The sequence below is a fragment of the Macaca mulatta genome, chromosome 9 (genome assembly GCF_049350105.2).
Source record: "Macaca mulatta isolate MMU2019108-1 chromosome 9, T2T-MMU8v2.0, whole genome shotgun sequence".
In the NCBI taxonomy this organism is placed as follows: Eukaryota; Metazoa; Chordata; class Mammalia; order Primates; family Cercopithecidae; genus Macaca; species Macaca mulatta.
The window spans coordinates 106,816,643-106,840,452 of NC_133414.1; the positions used below are offsets into that span (position 1 = coordinate 106,816,643).

At 38.4% G+C, this 23,810-nt stretch overlaps 2 protein-coding genes across 3 annotated transcripts in view; one reads left to right on the forward strand and one right to left on the reverse strand.

The window, feature by feature from the left end:
- The window catches only part of CYP2C9 (cytochrome P450, family 2, subfamily C, polypeptide 43), a 127,121-nt gene that overhangs the window by 35,871 nt on the left and 67,440 nt on the right, over positions 1-23,810 (forward strand). The window contains exon 1 of one of the 2 annotated variants that reach the window (XM_077944889.1): positions 11,674-11,790. The exons of the other annotated variant lie outside the window; for it this stretch is intronic. Coding sequence (XP_077801015.1) covers positions 11,689-11,790 — 102 coding nt within the window. The 5' untranslated portion in view covers positions 11,674-11,688. Of the gene's footprint in view, positions 1-11,673; positions 11,791-23,810 lie in introns of those variants that run through there. 2 annotated transcript variants of the gene reach the window in all.
- On the reverse strand, positions 10,548-11,193 carry LOC144331212 (thymosin beta-4). Its single transcript, XM_077946835.1, has one exon. It carries the CDS (start codon positions 11,116-11,118, stop codon positions 10,984-10,986), a length of 135 nt encoding a protein of 44 aa, XP_077802961.1. The 5' UTR covers positions 11,119-11,193; the 3' UTR covers positions 10,548-10,983.

Genomic DNA, 23,810 nt, shown 5'->3' on the forward strand with positions numbered 1-23,810 from the left:
GTTTGTTTTTTTCTTATAAATTTGTTTAAGTTCTTTGTAGATTCTGGATATTAGCCCTTTGTCGGATGGGTATACAGCAAAAATTTTCTCCCATTCTGTAGGTTCCCTGTTCACTCTGATGGTAGTTTCATTTGCTGTGCAGAAGCTCTTTAGTTTAATTAGATCCCATTTGTCTATTTTGGCTTTTGTTGCCATCGCTTTTGGTGTTTTAGTAATGAAGTCCTTGCCCATGCTTATGTCCTGAATGGTATTGCCTAGGTTTTCTTCTAGGGTTTTTATGGTTTTACATCTAACATTTAAGTCTCTAATAAATCTTCAATTAATTTTTGTATAAGGTGTAAGGAAAGGCTCCAGTTTCAGCTTTCTGCGTATATGGCTAGCCAGTTTTCCCAACACCATTTATTAAAAAGGGAATCCTTTCCCCATTTTCTTTTTTTTTTTTTTTTTTTGGTCAGTTTTCTGAAAGATCAGATGGTTGTAGATACGTGGTGTTATTTCTGAGACCTCTGTTCTGTTCCATTGGTCTGTATATCTGTTTTGGTACCAGTACCATGCTGTTTTGGTTACTGTAGTCTTGTATACTTTGAAGTCAGGTAGCATGATACCTCCAGCTTTGTTCTTTTTGCTTAGGATTGTCTTGGCAATGCAGGCTCTTTTTTGGTTCCATATGAACTTTAAAGTAGTTTTTTCCAATTCTGTGAAGAAAGTCATTGGTAGCTTGACGGGGATGGCATTGAATGTATATATTACCTTGGGCAATATGGCCATTTTTGTGATATTGATTCTTCCTATCTATGAGCATGGAATGTTGTTTTATTTGTTTGTGTTCTCCTTTATTTTGTTGAGCAGTGGTTTGTAGTTCTACTTGAAGAGGTCCTTCACATCCCTTGTAAGTTGCATTCCTAGGTGTTTTATTCTCTTTGTAGCAATTGTAAGTGGGAGTTCACTCATGATTTGGCTCTCTGTTTGTCTGTTATGGGTGTATAGGAATGCTTGTGATTTTTGCTCATTGATTCTGTATCCTGAGACTTTACTGAAGTTGCTTATCAGCTTAAGGAGATTTTGGTCTAAGACGTTGGGGTTTTCTAAATATACAATCATGTCATCTGCAAACAGGGACAATTTGACTTCCTCTTTTCCTAATTTAATACTCTTTATTTCTTTCTCTTACCTGATTGCCTTGACCAGAACTTCCAACACTATGTTGAATAGGAGTGGTGAGAGAGGGCATCTCTGCCTCGTGCCAGTTTTCAAAGGGAATGCTTCCAGATTTTGCCCATTCAGTATGATATTGGCTGTGGGTTTTTCATAAATGGCTCTTATTATTTTGAGATACTTTCCATCAATACCTAGGTTATTGAGAGTTTTTAGCATGAAGGGCTGTTGAATTTTGTCAAAGGCCTTTTCTGCTTTTCTATTGAGATAATCATGTGGTTTTTGTCATTGGTTCTGTTTATGTTATGGATTATGTTTATTGATTTGTGTATGTTGAACCAGCCTTCCATCCCAGGGTTGAAGACTACTTGATCGTACTGGATAAGCTTTTTGATGGGCTGCTAAATTCAGTTTGCTAGTATTTATTGAGGATTTTCACATTGATGTTCTTCGTGATATTGGTCTAAAATTCTCTTTTTTGTTGTGTCTCTGCCAGGCTTTGGTATCAGGATGATGCTGACCTCATACAATGAGTTAGGGAGGATTCCCTCTTTTTCAATTGATTGGAATAGTTTCAGAAGGAATGGTACCAGTTCCTCCTTGTACCTCTGGTGGAATGTGGCTGTGAATCCATATGGTTCTGGATGTTTTTGGTTGGTAGGCTATTAATTATTGCCTCAATTTCAGAACCTGCTTTTTGTCTTTTCAGGGATTCAACTTCTTCCTGGCTTAGTCTTGGAGGGTGTATGTGTCCAGGAATATATCAATTTCTTCTAGGTTTTCTAGTTTATTTGTGTAGATATGTTTATAGTATTCTCTGATGGTAGTTTGTATTTCTGTGGGATCAGTGATAATATCCCCTTTATCATTTTTTATTGTGTCTATTTCATTCTTTTGTATTTTCTTCTTTATTAGTCTTGCTGGCAGTGTATCAATTTTGTTGATCTTTTCAAAAAACCAGCTTCTGGATTCATTGATTTTTTGAAGGGTTTTTTGTGTGTCTATCTCCTTCATTTCTGCTCTGATCTTAGTTATTTCTTGCCTTCTGCTAGCTTTTGAGTTTGTGTGCTCTAGCTCCTCTAGTTCTTTTAATTGTTATGTTAGGGTGTTGACTTTAGATCTTTCCTGCTTTCTCTTGTGGGCATTTATTACTGTAAATTTTCATCGACACACTGCTTTAAATGTGTCCCAGAGATTCTGGTACATTGTGTCTTTATCCTCATTGATTTTAAAGAACACTTTTACTTTTGCCTTCATTTCGTTAGGTACCCAGTAGTCTTCAGGAGCAGGTTGTTCAGTTTCCATGCAGTTGTGCAGTTTTGAGTGAGTTCCTTAATCCTGAGTTCTAGTTTGATTACACTGTGGTCTGAGAGATAGTTTGTTGTGATTTCTGTTCTTTTACATTTGCTGAGGAGTGCTTTACTTACAACTATGTTGTCAATTTTGGAATAAGTGTGATGTTGTGCTGAGAAGAATGTATATTCTGTTGATTTGGGGTGGAGGGTTCTGTAGATGTCTATTAGGTCTTCTTGGTTCAGAGCTGAGTTAGAGTTCCAGATATCCTTGTTAATTTTCTGTCTCATTGATCTGTTTAATATTGACTGTGGGGTGTTATAGTCTCCCGTTATTATTGTGTGGGAGTCTAAAGACTACCTTGGAGTTGCACTGCTCTAAGGAGTTGCTTTATGAATCTAGGTGCTCCTGTATTGGGTGCATATATATTTAGGATAGTTAGCTCTTCTTGTTGAATTGATCCCTTTACCATTATGTAATGGCCTTCTTTGTATCTTTTGATCTTTGTTGGTTTAAAGTCTGTTTTATCAGAAACTACCATTGCAACTCCTGCTTTTTTTTTTTTTTCCCATTTCCTTGGTAGATCTTCCTCCATCTCTTTATTTTGAGCCAGTGTGCGTTCTTTGCATGTGAGATGGGTCTCCTGAATACAGCACACTCATGGGTCTTGACTCTTTCTCCAATTTGCCAGTCTGTGTCTTTTAATTGGGGCATATAGCCTATTTACATTAAAGGTTAATATTGTTATGTGTGAATTTGATCCTGTCATTATGATGCTAGCTGGTTATTTTGCCCATTAGTTAATGCAGTTTCTTCCTAGCATTGATGGTCTTTACAATTTGACATGTTTTTGCAGTGACTGATACCAGTTGTTCCTTTCCATATTTAGTGCTTTCTTTGGGAGCTCTTGTAAGGCAGGCCTGGTGGTGAGACAATCTCTCTGCTTTTGCTTGTCTGTAAAGGATTTTATTTCTCCTTCCCTTATGAAGCTTAGTTTGGCTGGATATGAAATTCTGGGTTGAAAAAATTCTTTTCTTTAAGAATGTTGAATATTGGCACCCATTCTCTTCTGGTTTCTAGTGTTTCTGCCAAGAGATCCGCTGTTAGTTTGATGGGCTTCCCTTTGTGGTAACCCGACCTTTCTCTCTGGTTGCGCTTAACACATTTTCCTTCATTTCAACCTTTGAGAATCTGACAATTATGTGTCTTGGAGTTGCCCTTCTACAGGAGTATCTTTGTGGTGTTCTCTGTATTTCCTGAATTTGAATGTTGGCTTGCCTCACTAGGTTGGGGAAATTCTCCTGGATAATATCCTCAAGAATGTTTTCCAACTTGGTTTCATTCTCCCCATCACTTTCAGGTACGCCAATCAAACATAGATTTTCTTTTTTCACATAGTCCCATATTTCTTGGAGGCTTTGTTCATTTCGTTTTACTCTTTTTTTCTCTAACCTTGTCTTCTTGCTTTATTTCATTAATTTGATCTTCAGTCACTGATATCCTTTCTTCCACTTGATCAAATTGGCTACTGAAGCCAATTTGTGCATGCATCACATATTTCCCGTACCATGGTTTTCAGCTCCATCAGGTCATTTACAGTCTTCTCCACACTGTGTATTCTAGTTAGCCATTTGTCTAATCTTTTTTCAAGGTTGTTAACTTCCTTGCAATGGGTTGCAACATTCTCCTTTGGCTTGGAGGAGTTTGTTACTGCTAACCTTCTGAAGCCCACTTCTGTCAGCTCCTCAAAGTCATTCTCCATCTAGCTTTGTCCTTTTGCTGGTGAGGAGCTGCGATCCTTTGGAGAACAGGTACTCTGGTTTTTAGAATGTTCAGCTTTTCTGCTCTGGTTTCCTCCCATCTTTCAGGTTTTATCTACCTTTGGTCTTTGATGTTGGTGACCTACAGATGAGGTTTTGGTGTGGATGTCCTTTTTGTTCATGTTATGCTATTCCTTTCTATTTGTTATTTTTCCTTCTAACAGTTGGATCTCTCAGCTGCAGGTCTGTTGGAGTTTACTGGAGTTTACTATATCCTGTTTTCCTGGATATCACCAGCGGAGGCTGCAGAACAGCAAATATTGCAGAGCAGCAAATATTGCTGCCTGATCTTTCCTCTGGAAGCTTCATCCCAGAGGGACACCTGTCTGTATGAGGTGTCAGTCACCCCCTACTGGGAGGGGTCTTCCAGTTAGGCTACACAGGGGCCAGGGACCCACTTGAAGAGGCGGTCTGTCTGTTCTCCAAGGTCAAACACTGTGCTGGGAGAACCACCGCTCTCTTCAGAGCTGTCAGACAGGGTTGTTTAAGTCTGCAGAAGTTTCTGCTGCCTTTTGTTCAGCTATGCCCTGCCCCCAGAGGTGGAGTCTACAGAGGCCTTGCTGAGCTGCAGTGGGTTTCACCCACTTCAAGCTTCCTGGCTGCTTTGTCTACCTACTCAAGTCTCAGCAATTGCGGATGCCCCTCCCCATACCAGGCTCCTGCCCACAGGTAATCTCAAACTGCTGCATTAGCAGTGAGCAAAGCTCCATGGGACCCACTGAGCCAGGTGCGAGATACAATCTCCTGGTGTGCCATTTGTTAAGAACTTTGGGAAAATGCAGTATTTGGGTGGGAGTGTCCCATTTTTCCAGGTACCATCTTCAGTTAAGGTATGGCTTCCTTTGGCTAGGAAAGGGAAATCCCCTGACCCCTTGCACTTCCTGGGGGAGTCGACACCCCACCCCATTTCAGCTTGCCCTCTGTGGGCTGCACGTACTTTCCAACCAATCCCAATGAGATGAACCAAGTACCTTAGTTGGAAATGCAGAAATCACCCATCTTCTCTGTCAACCATGCTGGTGGTTGCAGACAGGAGTTGTTCCTGTTTGGCCATCTTGGAATGCAATTTGAATTCTTTTTAAGACAAACACATTTGAGCCTCCTCCTGGTGATGAACCCCAACCCCAGGTGCCGAGCCTGGCCCCATGTCGCTGGTCACCTGACAGGGTTGAACCAAGTCCAAGATATATATCATATTTTTTAAAATATGTTTTCAAAACACAGTCTTGCTATGTTGCACAGATTGATCTTCTGGGTTCAAGCAATCCTCCCACAACATCCTCCTGAGTAGCTGGGATTAGAGATGTGTGCCACTGCACCTGGCTTTTAAATCATATACTTTAAAAAAAAGTGCCTTTTCATTTCTTTGTTTCTGGAACATGGAAATATGATTGATTTTATTATTTTGATGACCTTACATCAAGCAAATTTACTTAGCATTGCTAATTTTTTGTTTGTAAATTTACTTGTAATTTCTATGTATTCTGTGATCTGTTTTATTTTATTTCTTATTTTTCAATTCTTATAACTCAATTTTCTCTTTATTGCTTTATTTCACTGGTTAGGATTTCCAGGACAGTGTTGAATAAATCATGATGGTGGGCATCCTTGTTTCATCTATGATATTCAGGATGGGTGGAGCTTTAACATCTCACCAGCGAGAATGATATTTTATGTATATTTTTGTATTAAAAAATCAGTTTACAGAAGATTGCCTTCTTCTTTACTTTTGATGATTTTTTTTGGTTATGAATGTGTATACAATTTGATCAAATGGATTCTCTGCATCAATTGATATATTTTATCCTGCCTATATATATAACATATATGTGTGTGTGTATATATATATATAAGTTAAAATACACACAAATACACACACAGAGACATGCACAACTGGGTCTTAGTTGCTATGTTTTTTCAGGATATTTGAATTTATATTTATAAGAGACATTGGTTTGCAATTTTTCTTCCTCAAAATTTTCTTGTCATATTTCTGATATTAAGGAAAGGCTGGCTTCATAAAATAAGGAAGATAATGTTCCCTATTGTGCTTGTTTTTATAACCTTTTCTCTCTTCTCTATTCTTATTGTGCTCACTTAGTTCTGTCTTTGGAGTGACTCATAAGTTTTGGTTAAGTGCCAGTTATGACATATGAAAAAATGCAGAATGTCAGATGAAGTTAATCTTCTTTCAGAAAAGGTTCATCCCTCCCGTGCTAGGCAGACAGAATTATGCAACACCTTCTACCTTCATTCAGAATTAGATATGAACACAGTCAAGAATTGACTGTAGACATCAGTTGAGCTCTCTGAGGTTCCCCTATGTCTGCAAGCCTGAGTAATTTTTGTCTCAGCAGCTTTTCTAGTGCTTTCTAACACACGGTTTCTGTGTTTATTGGGACTTTTTAGTTGCTATTCTGCAAGCTGCTCCATTCCACTTGAAGCATGTACATATTGCCATTATAAATAAATAAAATAATGAAAATTTAACTTTGAGAGGAAAAAGGATTGGAGTTTGTTAAGGATGAAATCACTACTGCTATCTTACAGGGAAGAGGGAATCCTGAATGTCTGTATTGTGCCATATGGAATCCACTAGCCACAGGTACTTATTGAGTACTGAAGTATAATGAATGCAACTGAAGAATTGAAATTAACATTTTAATTTACTTTTCATTACTTTAAATTTAAATACAAATAACCATGGATCATTCATGGCTACCATGCTACAGAACACATGTCTAATTTTTAAATGTTCTATAATACAGGGTTAGAAATATCTCATTCTCAATTATGCAATACTAAAAGCCTGAATAGCTAAAACCAATTTGAGGTAGGTGTAATTTCATTTGGCTAAACCTTTACTTGCATGGAGTGAATGTATTTATATTCCTTACTTATCATACTTTGTATAAATATTAATGTTTTGCTAAAGAAAAGGCCAGGTGTGGAGGCTCACACTTGGAATCCAGGCACTTTGGGAGGCTAAAGTGGAAGGATCATTTGCACCCAGGAGCTGGAGGCCAGCCTGGACAACATAGTGAAACCATATCTCTACAGAAAATTTAAAAAATGGCTGGGTGTAGTGGCATGTGCCTATAGTCGCAGCAACTTGGGAGGCTGCAGTGGGAGGATTGCTGGAGACCAAGAGGTTGAAGCTGCTGTTAGCTATGGTCGTACCACTGCACTCCAGCCTGGGTGACAGAGCGAGGCCCTGTCACAAAAAAAAAGAAAAAAAAAAAAAGAAAAAAAAGAAAGAAAGAAGAAAAGAAATATCATGTATTCAATTATATGGTATCTCCCCACTCCCACATTATTGGGAGTATTAGAAAATCTATAGCAACTATCATGTATCATAATATCTTTCTAGAATGAATATGTGTGTGTAGGTATATAGTATACATATAATATACTGAAATGTGTATACATCTACATTTTCATCTATACATTTATCTGCATTTATCTATCATCTATCTACCTATGTAATCTAATCTGTCACATTTAACACCTAAGTACTTCAGTATATAATTCCCCAAAACAAGGACTTTCTCCTACATAATAATAATAACATTCACACTGAAGGAATGATTATCAATAGGTTAATATTATCTAATATCTTACAATTACATTTTCCCAGTTATACTAAAATATCTCTTATAGCTTTTTTTTTGGTGGACTTCCTGTAGTCCAGTCAAGGAACAAGCTTTTAATTTGGTTATCTTGTTTTGTTAGTCCTCCTTCATCATGAACAGTATTTTTTAGTTTGTTTCACTTTAATGCATAGACAATTTTTAAAAGTCCTGTACTCTTGTTATGTAAAATGTTGCTCAGTCTGACTTTCCTTGAATGTTTTTTGAGAATTAGCTTCCAGTTATGTGTTTTTGGCAAGAAAGTTACGTAGGTGATGTTATATATGTGCTATTGCTTCACATGTGCGGTCCACATTTTGTAACGGTGTGTCTGCTAGTCTCTCCATTGTTGGGGTTCTGTTTTTCATATACAGTTAATAAAAAGATGGCATGGTACTTTAATATCTTGTGAATATTACTTTCCAAAAGAATTTACCCAGTAGTTTTAAAGTTAATTGATGATCCTTGCCTGAATCTATGGTCCTACCTGAATGGTTGCAAAAATGATGATTTTTTCACTTTTATCATGCCTTCTGTGTTTTTTTAGGTTGGATTCATCTGTAATGAAGAGTTCCCCCACATATTTTAATTAAAAGAAACATATAGCACTTCTGTGATCAATCCCTCAATAGATTTTAGTGTACTTGTTGATATCATCTCAGAAGTCACTTTTAATTAAATCAGATTTTGATTTTAAAAAACCCTATGAATGGATTCCAAATTCTCCTGACTCTTTAAGAGCCAGCAGAGGCTTCTATTTAAAAGTCATCATCTGGAAGTCCTAGCCAGAGCAATCAGGCAAGAGAAAGAAAGAAAATGTATTCAAATAGGAAAAGAAGAAATCAAACTATCTCTCTTCACTGATAGTATGATTCTACACCTAGAAAACCCTGAAGACTCTGTCAAAAGGGCCCCTGGAAGTGATAAATGACTTCAGGAAAGTTTCAGGATACAAAATAAATGTACAAAAATCATTAGCATTTTTATATATCAGTAATGTTCAAGTTGACAGCCAAATCAAGAACACAATCCCATTTACAATAGCCACAAAACATTAAATCCCTAGGAATACATCTAACCAAGGAGGTGAAAGATCTCTATAAGGAAAACTACAAAACACTACTGAAAGAAATCATAGATGACACAAATAAATGGAAAAACATTCCATTTTCATGGATTGGAAGAATCAATACTGTTAAAATTGCCATACTGCCCAAAGCAATCTACTGATTCAATGCTATTCCTATCAGACTACCAGTGTCTCTTCTAAAATTCATATGGAAACAAAAAAGAGACTGAATAGCCAAAACAAACCTAAGCAAAAAGAAGAAAGCTGGAGTCATCACGCTACCAGACTTCAAAATATGCTATAAGGCTACAGTAACCAAAATAGCATGGTACTGGTACAAAAACAGACACACATACCAATGGAACAGAATACAGTACCCAGAAATAAAGCTGCATACCTACAGCCATCTGATCTTCAACAACGTTGACAAAAATTAGGCAATGGGAAAGGACTCCCTTTTCAATAAATGATGCTGGGATGGCAGGGTAGCCATATGCAGAATGAAACTGGACCCCATCCTTTCACCATATACAAATATGAACTCAAGATGGATTAAAGTTTTAAATGTAAGACATCAAACTATAAGAATTGCAAAAGAAATACCCAAGAAACACCATTCTGGACATTGGCCTTGGGAAAGAATTCATCACTAAGTCCTCAAAAGCAGTCACAATGAAAAAAAAAGATATGTTAATTAAAATTGATACATTAGTTACAAATTAAGAGCTTCTGTGTAACAAAAGTAACTGTTAACAAAGCAAACAGACAACCTACAGAATGGGAGGAAGTATTTGCAAACTAGGCATCTGATAAAAGTCTAATATCCTATAAGGTAATTAAACAATTGAACAAACAGAAAAACAATGCCATTAAAAAGTGGGCAAAAAACATGAACAGATGCTTCTCAAAAGACATACAAGCGGCCAATAAACATATGAAAAAATGCTTCACATCACTAACCATCAGAGAAATGCAAATCAAAACCAAAACGGGATACCATCTCACATCAGTCAGAATGGCTATGATAAAAAAGTCAAAAAACAGTGGATGATGGCAAGGCTGTGGAGTAAAGGAAACACTTATAGGCTGCTTGTGGGAATGTAAATTATTTCAGCTACTGTGAAAAGCAGTTTGGAGGTTTCTCAAAGAACTTAAAACAGAATTACAATTTGATCCAGCAATCCCATTACTGGGTATATTGCCAAAAGAAAATAAATCATTCTAGTAAAAAGACACATGCACTTGTATATTCATTACAACATTATTCACAATGGCAAAGGATTGGAATCAACCTAAATGCCCATCAACAGTAGACTGGATAAAGAAAAGATGGTACAAACACACCAGGAAACACTATGCAGTCATAAAAAAGAATGAAATCTTGTCCTTTGTAGCAACATAGATGCAGCTGGAGTGAATTAACGCAGGAACAGAAAACCAAATATTGTATGTTCTCACTTACAGGGGGGAGTTAAACATCAGTACTCATGGACATAAAGATGGCAACAATAGACACTGGGGACTACTAGATGGGGGCTGGAGGGAAGGAAGGGTTGAAAAACTACCCGTTGGGTACTGCGCTTTCTTTTTTTTTTTTTTTTTAAGTTTTTAAACTTTTTATTTGCATATTAAAAAAATTGTGCATTCCGATAATTAAAATCATTTGAACAACAACAAAAAAAATGGCACTCTGATTAAACTGCATTACAGCCTGCAGGACACCTTGGGCCAGCTTGGTTTTACTCTAGATTTCACTGTCGTCCCACCCCCACTTCTTCCACCCCACTTCTTCCTTCACCAACATGCAAGTTCTTTCCTTCCCTGCCAGCCAGATAGACAGATGGGAGAGGCAGGCGCGGCCTTCGTTGTCAGTAGTTCTTTGATGTGAAAGGGGCAGCACAGTCATTTAAACTTGATCCAACCTCTTTGCATCTTACAAAGTTAAACAGCTAAAAGAAGTAAAATAAGAAGGCAATGCTTGTGGAATGTACAGTGCATATTGGCGGCGCACGCCTCATTACGATTCGCCTGCTTGCTTCTCCTGTTCAATCGTTTCTTTGGAAGGCAGTGGATTTTTCTCTTGCGTCTCTGTCTTCTTCAGTTTCGACTTATCGAATTTCTCGATCTCAGCCATATCGGGTTTGTCAGACATGGTTGCGGAGGAAAAGCGGAGCGAGGCGCACGAAAACGAGCGAAGTCTGGTCTGCGCAGTGGCCACCACCGAGTTCGGTACTGTGCTTTCTACTTGGGTAATGGAATTATTTGTATCCCAAACCTTAGCATCACACAATATACCTGTGTAGCAATCCTGCAAACAAACAACAAAAAAGGTAATCCGTGTGTGAGATGTGTGAAAACTGAAGTGATGAAATACAGCAGCAAGTGGGGATGTACACCAGGGTCCAAGCTTGATAATAAATGGGGGATTCAGAAGGCTGCCCCCAAGTACTCAAATGCTCAGGACTTCAAATGCAATTAATTGGAGGGGACTTTAGCAAAGTCACTGCCACTTGCCTTAAATTCATCCTGCTTCTTACTAGGTCTGTCTGGGTGGGAATGTAACTTCTTTGGACCTCAATTTTCTTATCTATTGACCAAAGAGATTGGACTAGGTGATTTCCACCACTTCTTCCAATTCTTTGACTTCTTTATAACTTAGTTTGTCTGTTTTGCTATTTCCAAGTCATGACCATAATAACATCACTGACTTCTGTGCTGCACAATGACAAAGAATTCCCCAACCCAGAGGTGTTTGACCCTGGCCATTTTCTGGATAAGAGTGGCAACTTTAAGAAAAGTGACTACTTCATGCCTTTCTCAACAGGTAATAGATATTCATTTCCATCTGTCCTTCAAGGGACATGATACCTTTTTGGGATCATTTGACTCTTACATGATGCCTCTGCTGGGGTCTGGCTGAATTGCTTTGCAGATCATTAGCACCGTTCCCTATGCCTATGCGATTTCCCTGTTGAACATCCCCTTTATTGGGCCAGATTAGTGGGGCTTTGGGGAGTTGATCCAGTTTTTCAAACTGAAAAAGCTAGAGTGTAGGATAATTTAATTCTGCCTCTAGATACATCACTGAGCTACCCAAGAGCTCCTCTTAATGGGTGAAACTCATTTAGACATTTCTCATCTGCCATGAGAAAGGTATCTAATTCCACAATTTTGAATATCTGCCCTGTGGTGTCCCTCACTCCCTAGACTGAGCTCTGGAGATACAAGTATCTGAGAGCAGAGAATGGGCTCTTAAGAGGCTCACTTCTGATTTAGAGAAGTAGACAAGTAAACAGATCATTGTAATATAGTAGGAGGAAGGTTGCCAGAGGGGAAAGCACAGGATGTTGGGGAGCTCAGTGGGGGAAGCTGCCTGCTTCCTGCTCATTCACAGGCCATACCACTTCCAAGAGGAAGGAAACTTAAGTTGCCACATTGGAGCAGGAAGCAGGATAAGAAGAGAAGGCAGGAAATTTTTACAGAGGTAATGAACCCCAGTAGCAGGACATTTTCTGTAGATCTAGAGGATCAGAACCTGTCAACAAATTTCAGGGTCAGGAAACCCTGGGAATATGGAGGGATAGTCTGCAATTATTCCAGAGCACCTTGATCTCCCTCCACTCATGATCATACATCTTGGATATTCAATCTCTACAGCTAAAGTGTGTGGTGAGTCTGTGGACATGGAATTCCCTTTATTTTTTTTCTCTGGCTTTTGATCCCAGCTTTGGATCTGGCACTGTATACACTAAGATGTCAAGAACTGAGACCTTCATTTAAGGATCTCACGTTTTAGCGGGATACAAAAATAAATACACAGAGAATAGAATTCTAGGTGATCTATGCTCCAGCGGAAGCATGAATATGATGAGGAAACCTAGAGAGGATGAGTTTCTATTGACTAGTGATCACAGAAATCCTAAAGAGGAAATGACATGGGACATAAATTCTGAAGGAAGCATGAGAGTAGAGCTTTTTAGACAGATGGGACAGCAAGAGATAATGCTTGAAACTTTGTGGTGTGTTGGAGATTGATGAAGAATGGATATGCCAAGAGCTGAGAGTGGAGGAGATGAAAAATGGAAGGAGTGATATAGAATGTCAGCCTGGAAACAGAATGTGAAGAGTCAGGTCAAGCCATTTGACCTTTATCCCATAGGACAGATGGGTGTCATTTAAAGTTGTAAAGTGAGAGAGTGGCATGTTTAGACATGTACTTTTCAAAGTACACTAGGCAAAAAATCTTTGGCTACATATTGTTCTAGAGGTACAAAGGAGAACACACTGTATGAGCCTTCTCCTTTCAACCTTCTTCCTTGTGAGTTCATTTCTAGAAAAAGACTGATGGAAACTAGTAGTGTCAAAAGAGCAGTTATAATGTGGGAATACTTAGTGAAGTACGTGGCATAGAGCTGATACTCCATAAATATTTTTTGAGTGAAGGGTATCTAGTAAAATATGATATTAAGTAGATAGGAAATGTATCCATTTTTCTGCCTTTCTATGTATCCAACCTTCCTTCCAGCCATTCTGCCTTCGATCCATCCATCAATTTGATCATTTATCAAATAGTTACTGCATACTTTTTGTGACTGTTCATGACCTAATGTTCAAGGAACAGATCCTCTATGTCTGTTATTTTCAAGAAAATTGATGTGTGTGGGAGAGGGCCTGGCCTGCGTGGAGCTGTTTTTATTCCTGACCACCATTTTGCAGAACTTTAACCTGAAATCTCAGGTTGACCCAAAGGATACTGACATCACCCCCATTGCCAATGCATCGGTCGTGTGCCACCCTTGTACCACCTCTGCTTCATTCCTGTCTGAAGAAGGGCAGATGGTCTGGCTGCTGCTGTGCTGTCACCTGCAATTCTCCCTTATCAGAGCCATCACCCTCTTCCTTCCCACCATAAGGGATATCTTCTCTGACTTGTCAACCCACATCTTCCCATTCCCTCAAGATCCAGTGAACATCCAACCTCCATTAAAGAGAGTTTCTTGGGTCACTGCATACATTTATCTGCTATTCTCCATACTCTGTAACACTTGTATTGATCACTACATATGCTAATACCTATCTACTGCTGAGTCGTTAATATGTTATCACTGTAAAACAAAGAAAAATGATTAATAAATGACAATTCAGAGCCATTTATTCTCTGCATGTTCTAGATAAAAAGGATTATTATTTTCTGGGTCAATTCTCAGATTTCTGTCTTTTGAGTAAAATGAAAGTGAGAAATGAAAGAAAATAGAATGTGAAGAGGCTTTGCTGGACCTCATAATGTTAAGCACAAAAAGAGAGAAAGGTAAGAAGGTAGAAAAGCTGTTTTGGCTGAGTGTCACCTAGAATTACTGGAGGTCTGGATTTGGAACAGAAAAACTATGTCTAGGAGCAGCTGTAACCTGTAGGGATATACTGGAACAATCAGCCGTAAGAGGAATGAACATTAAGTGTTTGAATTCATGCTCTGATTTTGTGTTACTGTAAACACAAGATCAAGATTTGGATAATCTTTTTCCTTTGTGTTTCCAACTTAGATCATGTCTAAATATATGTTTTCTTATTGCTAGTCATGCATTAATGACTGTTATTTTTCTCTTCCAAACAAGAGAAAAATCTCCAGAAATTCTCACCAGGTTTTATTTTTTTCTATTTTGCACTGCATCCATTTTTTTTTTCTGACTGAACATAAATGCAGTGGTAATTAGATGCTATAGTCCTGAAATTATTAGCCTTATGTCAACTCTAAAGCTTAAATGAGTGAACAACTCATACACATCAAATTCTAGTCTTTTTTTCCTTCCTTCTGTCTTGAAGTGTATGAAATGAGAAATGACACATTAACTTTTTCTCAGTTCATCTCCAACAGAAAGTCATTTATACTTATCATGCATTGACAAGATAACACATGTGTATAGTTTTATAAACACACACACATATGTTTGTATAGGTGTATATTTACACATAATATATACACGCATATATATATAAGATTAATAGTGGTTCTTTAATATACTGGGTTTATATTACACACACTATATTATACAACTTGCTGGCTTTTTTTAACTTTTATTTTAGGTTAGGAGGTCCACACGCAGGTTTGTTATGTTGGTAAACTCATGTCACGGGGTATTTTTGTACAGATTATTTCATCACCCTGGTACTAAGCCTAGTACTCAAGAGTTATTTTTCTCTGCTCCTCTTCCTCCTCCCACCCTCTACCCTCATGCTGTCCCTAGTGTTCGTTGTTCCTTTCTTTGTGTTCATGAGTTCTCATCATTTAACGCCCACTTATAAGTGAGATCATGTGGTATTTGGTTTTCTGTTTCTGTTAATTTGCTATTGATAATGGCCCCAGATCCATCAATTTTCCTGCAAAAGATATGTTTTGTACTAAACCATATGCCAGGAAAATTTCCAAGGTAGTAGAAATATGGGCAAGTCATTTCATTGGTCAGATTACAGAAGAGAACATGGAAATGGCCAAAAATTAAAAATATTTTAATTTAATATTTAATTAAAAATATTAAAATAGCTTAAAAATAAAACATATACATTAAGCTACATTACTTGTAATATTAGCAATAAAACAGACATTTCTTTATTTAATCAATAGATAATATACAGCAGCTTTTTCACCAATGCTACTGTCCCATTACTGTGTTGAACTTAAAGCAGGGAGTGAGCGATGGTTGTATTAGCAATGTTGCCCAAAGTTGCCCTCCAGGTGGACTAAAGGTTCTCTAAATTAAGTGAAAATCATAGGCATTAATAGTGATAAGAGTCTTACAATACGGAGTCTTTTTCTAGTGTTGTGGGAAATGCTGTCAATAGCATGAAGCCATGAAGCCATCAACTTCTCATTCTGGTTTGCAGTTTGAATGTCTCTGGTTATGGGCATTGAGAGGTTTGGTAAATTTTCTGTGTGCCCCACACATCAGGAATGAGACTCGTCCCTTAAAATTCATCTAGTTTCAGATTATAGGGCTTCAGAACCAGAGCAGTTCCCAGTTTTAGAAATTTCATCAAAGAAAATGGGATTAGAGAAATCTAGAAGAATTCAAGATCTAGTCTACTCTGTAGGTAGATGACAAGAACTAGAAAACAATGCACAGGGCTACAATCCAATAACTGGTGTCACTTTTCTCTACAAACATACTTTTTCTCTCTACATTGATCACAGAGGAATCTCAGATTTATTGTTTTTTTTTCTTCTTTTTAACTTTTATTTTAGGTTCAAGGTACATGTGCAGGTTTGTTATGCGGGTTAATTTCAAGTCACGGGAGTTTGGTGTACAGATTATTATTACATCTAAGCTTTGTAAGCTTAGATGTTGTTGGTATATAGAAATGCTATGAATTTTTGTACATAAATCTTGTACCCCAAAACTTTGCTGAAATTGTTTATCAGATCAAGGGGCTTTTGGTTACAGACTGTGAGTTTTCTATGCTAATCAAGTACTTATTAGCATAGTACTTGATAGGAAGTTTTTTGATTTTCACCCTCTACCCTCAAGTAGGCCCTGATATCTGTTGTTCCCTTCTTTGTGCCCATGTGTTCTCAATGTTTAGCTTCCACTTATAAGTGACAACATGTACTACTTGGTTTTCTGTTCCTGTGTTAGTTCTCTTAGAATAATGGCCTCCAGCTCCACCCATGTTCCTGCAAAGGACATGATCTTGTTCTTTTATATGACTGTGTAGTATTCCTCGGTGTATATGTACACTTTTCTTTTTCCAGCATGCGATTGATGGGCATTTAAGTTGATTCCATGTTCTTGCTATTGTGAATAGTGCTGCAATGAACATATGCATGCATATGTCTTTATGGTAGAACAATTTATATTCCTTTGGGTAGTATATACCCAGTAATGGAATTGCTGAGTTGAGTGGTAATTGTGTTTTAAGTTCTTTGATAAATCATCAAAGTGCTTTCCAAAGTGGCTGAACTAATTTACATTCCCACCAGGAATCTATAAGCATTCCTTTTGCTCCGCAGCCTTGCTAGCATGTGTTATTTTTTGACTTTTTATTATGATAGCCATTCTGACTGGTGTGAGATGGTATGTCATTGTGGTTTTGATTGGCACTTCTCTAATGATTAGTGATGTTGGGCATTTTTTAATGTTTGTTGGCTGTATGTATGACTTCTTTTCAAAAGTGTCTGTTCATGTTCTTCACCCACCTTTTAATGGGATTGTTCATTTTTTGCTTGTTCATTTGGTTAAGCTCCTTATGGGTTCTGGATATTAGACCTTTGTTGGATGCATAGTTTGCAAATATTTTCTCCCATTCTGTAGGTTGTCTCTTTACTTTGTTGATAGTTTATTTGCTATGAAGAAGCTCTTTAGATTAATTAGGTCTCATTTGCCATTTTTTACCCTTGTTACAATCACTTTTAGCATCTTTATCATGAAATCTTTGCCAGGCCTTATGTCCAGAATTGTATTTCCCTTATTATCTTCCAAGGTGTTTATAGTTTTAGGTTTTACAAATAAATATTTAATTCATCTTGACTTCGTATATGGTGTAAGGAAGGAATCCACTTTCAGTCATCTGCATATGGCTCACCAATTATTTCAGCAACATTTATTGAAGAGGGAGTCCTTTTCCCTTTCTTATTTTTCTCGACTTTGTTGAATATCAGATGGATGTAGGTATGTCGCATTATGTATGGACTCTGTATGCTGTTTCATTGATCTATAAGTCTGTTTTTGTACCAGTACCATGCTGTTTTGGTTATTGTAGTCTTATAATATAGTTTGAAGTCAGGTACTGTGATGTCTTCATCTTTGTTCTTTCTGGTTAGGATTGCCTTGGCTATTCAGGCTCTTTTTTGATTTCATATAAATTTTAACATAGTTCTTTCTAATTCTGAGAAGAATGTCATTGATAATTTGATAGAAATAGCATTGACTCTGTAAATTGTTTTGAGTAGTATGGCCACTTTAATAACATTGAATCTTCCAATTCATTAGCATGGAATGTTTTTCCGTTTGCTTCTGTCATCTCTGATTTATTTCATCAGTGTTTTGTGGTTTTCTTTGTAGAGCTCTTTCACTTCCCTGGTTAGCTGTATTCCTAGGTATTGTATTCTTTCTGTGGCTATTGTGAATCACATTCTGTTCTTGATTTGGCTCTCAGCTTAGATGTTGTTGGTATATAGAAATGCTATGAATTTTTGTACATAAATCTTGTACCCAAAAACTTTGCTGAAATTGTTTATCAGATCAAGGAGCTTTTGGGTACAGACTGTGAGTTTTCTAGGCATAGAATCATATCATCTGCAGTGATAGATTGACTTCTTCTCTTCCAATTTGGGTGAGTTTTATTTCTTTCTCTTGCCTAATTGCTTTGGCTAGGACTTCCAATACCATGTTTAATAAGAGTGGTAAGAGAGGGCATCCTTACCGTGTTCCCGTTTTTAAAGGAAATGCTTGCAGCTTTTGCTCATTCAGTATATGTGGCTGTGGGTTTGTCATTGATCACTCTTATTCTTTTCTTTCTTCCTTCTTTGTCTTTCTCTCTTTCTTTTAAAATTATTATTGTTTACCAGATAAGATGACTCTTACTATTTTGAAGTATGTTTCTTAAAAGCCTACCTTGTTGAGGGTTTTTAACATGAAGGGGTGTTGAATTTTATCAAAGGACTTCTCTGCATATATTGTGATAATTGTGAATTTTTTGTTTTTAATTCTGTTTATGTGATGAATCACATTTTTACTGATTTGTGTACATTTGTGTACATTTGTGCACATACATTGTGTACATTATGTGATGAATCACAGTTTACTGATTTGTGTACATTAAACCAATCTGACATACCAGATATGAAACCTACTTGACTGCAGTGGATTAGCTGTTTAATGTGCTGCTGGATTCAGTTTGCTGGAATTTTGTTGAGAATTTTTGCATCAGTGTTCATCAAGGATATTGACCCGAATTTGTGTGTATGTGTGTCTGTCTGCCAAGTTTTGATATTGGGATGATGTTGGCCTCAAAGAATGGGTTACAGAGGTATTCCTCCTCCTCATTTTTTTGGGAATCATTTCAGTAGTAACACTTCCTGCTCTTTATTCATCTGGTTGAATTTGCGTATTGATCCATCTGGTCCTGGGCTTTTTTTTTTTCCTGGTTGGTAGGCTTTGCATTGCTAATTCAATTTTTGAACTCATTATTGGTTTGTTCAGGGATTTGATTTCTTCCTGGTTCAATCTTGGGAGGTTGTATGTCTCCAGAAATTTGCCTATTTTTCTAGGTATTCTACCTTGTGTGCATAGAGTGTTTATCGTAGTCGCTGATGGCTTTTGTATTTTTGTGGGTTTTGTGGTAATGTCTGCCTTTTCACTTCTTGTTGTGTTTATTTGGATGTTGTCTTTTCATTGGGCTAGCTAGTAGTCTATTGATCTTGTTTATTCTTTCAAAAAACAAACTGGATTCATTGGTCTTTTATATGGTTTTGCATGTCTTGACTTCCTTCTGTTCAGCTCTCATTTTGGTTGTTTTTTGTCTTGTGCTAGCTTTGGTGTTGGTTTGCTCATTGTTTTACTAGTTCCTCTAGATGTGATGTTAGGTTGTTAATTTGAGATGTTTCTAATTTTGTTTTGATTTCCAACTTTTATTTTAAATTCAGGGGTACTTGTGCAGGATATGCAGCTTTGTCACATACTTAAATGTGTGCCATGGTGAGTAGCCTCACAGATTTTCCCATTACCTAGGTTTAAGCCCAGAATCCATTAGCTGTTCTTCCTGATGCTTTCCCTCCTCCCACCCCCAACCCTCTGACAGGTCCCAGTGTGTATTGTTCCCCTCATGTGTCCATGTATTTTCATCATTCAGCTCCCACTTATAAGTGAGAACATGAGGTATTTGATTTTCTGTTCCTGTGTTAGTTTGCTGATGATAATGGCTTCCAGCTCTATCCATGTTCCTGTAAAGGACATGATCTTGTTCCTTTTTATGGCTGCATAGTATTCCATGGTGTATATGTGCATATTTTTTTTATCCACGCTATCATTGATGAACATTTAGGCTGATTCCATGTATTTGCTACTGGTAAACAGTGCTGTAGTAAACATACGTATGCATGTATCATTTATTTATTTATTTATTTTGAGACAGAGTCTCACTCTGTTGCCCAGGCTGGAGTGCTGTGGCATGATCTCGACTCACTGCAACCTCCACCTCCTAGGCTCAAGCGATTCTTTTGCCCCAGCCTCCTGAGTAGCTGGGATTACAGGTGTGCATGACCACGGCTAGCTAATTTTTGTATTTTTAGCAGAGACAGGGTTTCATTGGCCAGGTGTGGTGGCTCAAGCCTGTAATCCCAGCACTTTGGGAGGCCGAGACGGGCGGATCACGAGGTCAGGAGATCAAGACCATCCTGGCTAACACGGTGAAACCCCGTCTCTACTAAAAAAATACAAAAAACTAGCCGGACGAGGTGGCGGGCGTCTGTAGTCCCAGCTACTTGGGAGACTGAGGCAGGAGAATGGTGTAAACCAGGGAGGCGGAGCTTGCAGTGAGCTGAGATCCGGCCACTGCACTCCAGCCTGGGTGACAGAGCAAGACTCCATCTCAAAAAAAAAAAAGAGACAGTGTTTCACCATGTTGTCCAGGCTGCTCTCAAACTCCTGACCTCAGGTGATCCATTTGACTCCCAAAGTGTTGGAATTATAGGCATAAGCCACCATACACAGCCATTAAACCTTTTCTTCTTTACAAATTACCCAGTCTTGGGTATTTCTTCATAGCAGTATGAAAATGGACTAATAGAGTGTCTTTACATAATCTCATATTTTTTGGAGATTTTGTTCATTCTTCTTTTATCTTCCTTCTTTATTTTTGTCTGAATGAGTTATTTTGGAAAACTGATCTTCAAGCTCTGAGATTCTTTCCTCAGCTTGGCCTATTCTGCTGTTAATACTTACAATTGCATTATAATATTCTTGCAGTGGTTTTTCAGCTCCATCATGGTAGCTAATTTGTTCTTAAAATGACCATTTCATCTTTCATCTCCTGTATTGTTTTATTGTATTCCTCAGAATTCTTGGATTAGGTTTCAACTTTGTTTTGAATCTCAATGATCTGTTCCTAGCCGTATTCAGAATTCTATCTGTCAATTCAGCCATTTCAGCCTGTTTAAGAACCATTGCTGGGGAACTAGAGTGGTTGTTTGTAGGTAGAAGACACTCTGACTTTTGGAGTTGCCAGAGTTCTTGCTCTGGTTCTTTCCCATCTGTGTGGGCTGATGTTCCTTCAATATTTGAAGTTTCTGTCTTTTGGACGGCTTTTTTTTTTTTTTTTTTTTTTTGCTTTTTGCTTTTATCTTATTTGATGTCCTTGGGGGTTTGATTGTTTTGCAAGGTAGGTTAAGTTGACTGGCTTCATTTCCAGGAGATGTTAGGGTGCCAAGGTTCAGCTCAGCACTCCTGGGTTGCGGGCTCTAACTCTCAGGGACTAGCATCTGGCTCCCAGCTTTGTTCTCTTACCCCTTGAGGTTAGTAATGTGCTGAGCTGATGTGACTGCTGTGTTCCTGGACTGCTGGCCACAGTGTTCCAATGCATGGTACCAGCCAAAGTGCTTCACTGGGGTGGACACAGTGGGATCCATGCTTGTTTTTGTGTGCCAGCAGTGGTTGCAGTATGGCAGGGTGCATGAATGTTGGCTGGGGCAGAGTACCAGTGGGATCAGGGCTGCAGCCTTCTTCCACATGCTCATTCTCATTGTGGTGATGACAGTGGTGGTGTGGCATTGGGGGGTAGGGTGCACACACGTGTTTGCAGCAGTGGTGGCGGTTGTGTGCTTGGGATCAGGGTTGTTGGCCTCTGTGCATCTGTTTGTACTGTTGGCAGTGGCTGTGTGCTGGGGGCCAGGGTTGCCAGTATTTATGCATATGTTTGCACTGGCAATGGTGGCATGCCCTGGGACGGGGGTGGGGTATGCTCATGCTGGTAGCAGTGACACAGTGTGGTGTGTGCACACACGTGCACGGGCAGGTAGGGGAGATGAGATCTGTGTGCGTGTGTGGTAGCAAAGCAGTCAGTGGAGGGTGGGTGTGGGAAAGTGCATGCTGGCAAAGTGGTGTAGGAGAGGCTTCAGTGGGAAAAGGGTGTGGGTAGGCTGTTGCACATTGGTGGGGCTGCTCTCTTGAAGCTCTCTGATGGTCATGCAGGTTCTGTTGGCAAAGGAGCTATGATGAGGGCCCCAGGGAAGTACCCCAGGTGGGCATCTGAGGCTGCCCTGCAAATGGGCTTGGCCAGGCTGGGGCTCCTGGGGAGACCTATAGACAGAAAGCACTTGGACTGGCTCTGCCTCATGGGCAAGACCATCCTGCTCTGTCCAAGTCTGACAGTACCCCAAGGCTAAAGTCTTCTAGAGTAGTATGGTGACCCTTGGGGAATTGGTATGTTTTCCTGTGCTCCACTCCAGACAGTCTTATGGTCCCTGAGCCTACCTACAATCTTAAGGTTCTTGAGCCTGCCAAGAAAAGACAGCTTTTATGCCCTCACTGTAAGACGGGGAGCCCTAGAAGCCAGGTTTTTACACACATTCTCATGTATGATATTTGAGTCAAAGCCTTGGTAGAATAACTGTTTCCAATTGTATCCTGTTATAATAAGAGCAGATTTTTATTGAATTCATGCAAATAGCCATACTAGCATAGAAATACTCATGAACAGCTTCCCAATTTTGGAGGGATCAAGTAGGGGTTAAAAGTAAAAATTTCTACCTTTATTCACAGAAGTGTACTTTACCAAATTGCTATAAACTTTAAATAGCTGAAGAGAAAAGTTTCCTTAAATCTGAAAGGCAAAACATTAAAGAATCAACAAGATTTCAAGTGATAGTCATAAAATATCATTTTCATCAGTTATTTGATCTCATATAATTAATTTTTTTTTCCTGTGGTGGGTTATCATGATGAACATTTACTTAATTTTTATTCTGCTTTATTTGGGTTAGAAGTTGTACAAATCCATCAGTTGCTTCTTTAGAGCCATGTCTATGCTATAGGTAATAATACATGCTCTGCCTGAATAAATTCCTCTGGGAGAGTTGAGGCCCATATATACAAAATAAGAAAATGGGCCACAGGGTTATAAGAAGTCTCACTTAATTCTCTACGGTCATTTGATTTTTCAATTGGTTGCCTTTAAACCTAGGCTCGTGGCTTTAAAACTGTTTTGCAAACTGAGATTATCACGCTACTATTAATTACTTTGTATTTTCCTTTTTGCATTTTTACCTGTAACTTGTTAAATTTCTGCAGAAGTGCAACTTCTAAAAGAAGAATGCTGGCCCGGCACTTTGAGATTATAGCTATTGCCTACAGAGCAGACAAAATTCAACTTAACAGTAAACTCCATGTAGACAGCCTGGGGACCACTTTTCTGAAACTTCCTTGCTGCTCAGATGTGGCTAAAAGGGTTTTGGCACTGACTCCTAGTCACTGATCACTTACTTCAAATGTGGGACCAGTCCAAATCAAATAGGGACAGCTTCATGTCAGCACCAAGAGACCTCAGTATTTACCTAAATTAGTTGAAAAGTTATTTCTACACAAAAACCTGCAGATGGATGATTTTGACGACTTTTTGTCATTGCCAATACTGGAAGCAACCAACATGTCTTTAATAGGTGAATAAGAAAAGTAGTAAATCCATACAATGGAATATTGCTTATGGTTAAAAAGAAATTAGCTGTCAAGCTATGAAAAGACATGGGAGAAACATATGCATACCAGTAACTAAAATAAACTAACCTGAAAAGGCTATATACTGTGTGATTCCAACTTATATGACATTCTGGAAAAGGCAAAACTATGGTGACACTAAAAT

Bases quoted from the DNA above. Each gene is read 5' to 3' on its own strand.
- LOC144331212 (XM_077946835.1), bottom strand. From the start codon at position 11,118: ATGTCTGACAAACCCGATATGGCTGAGATCGAGAAATTCGATAAGTCG.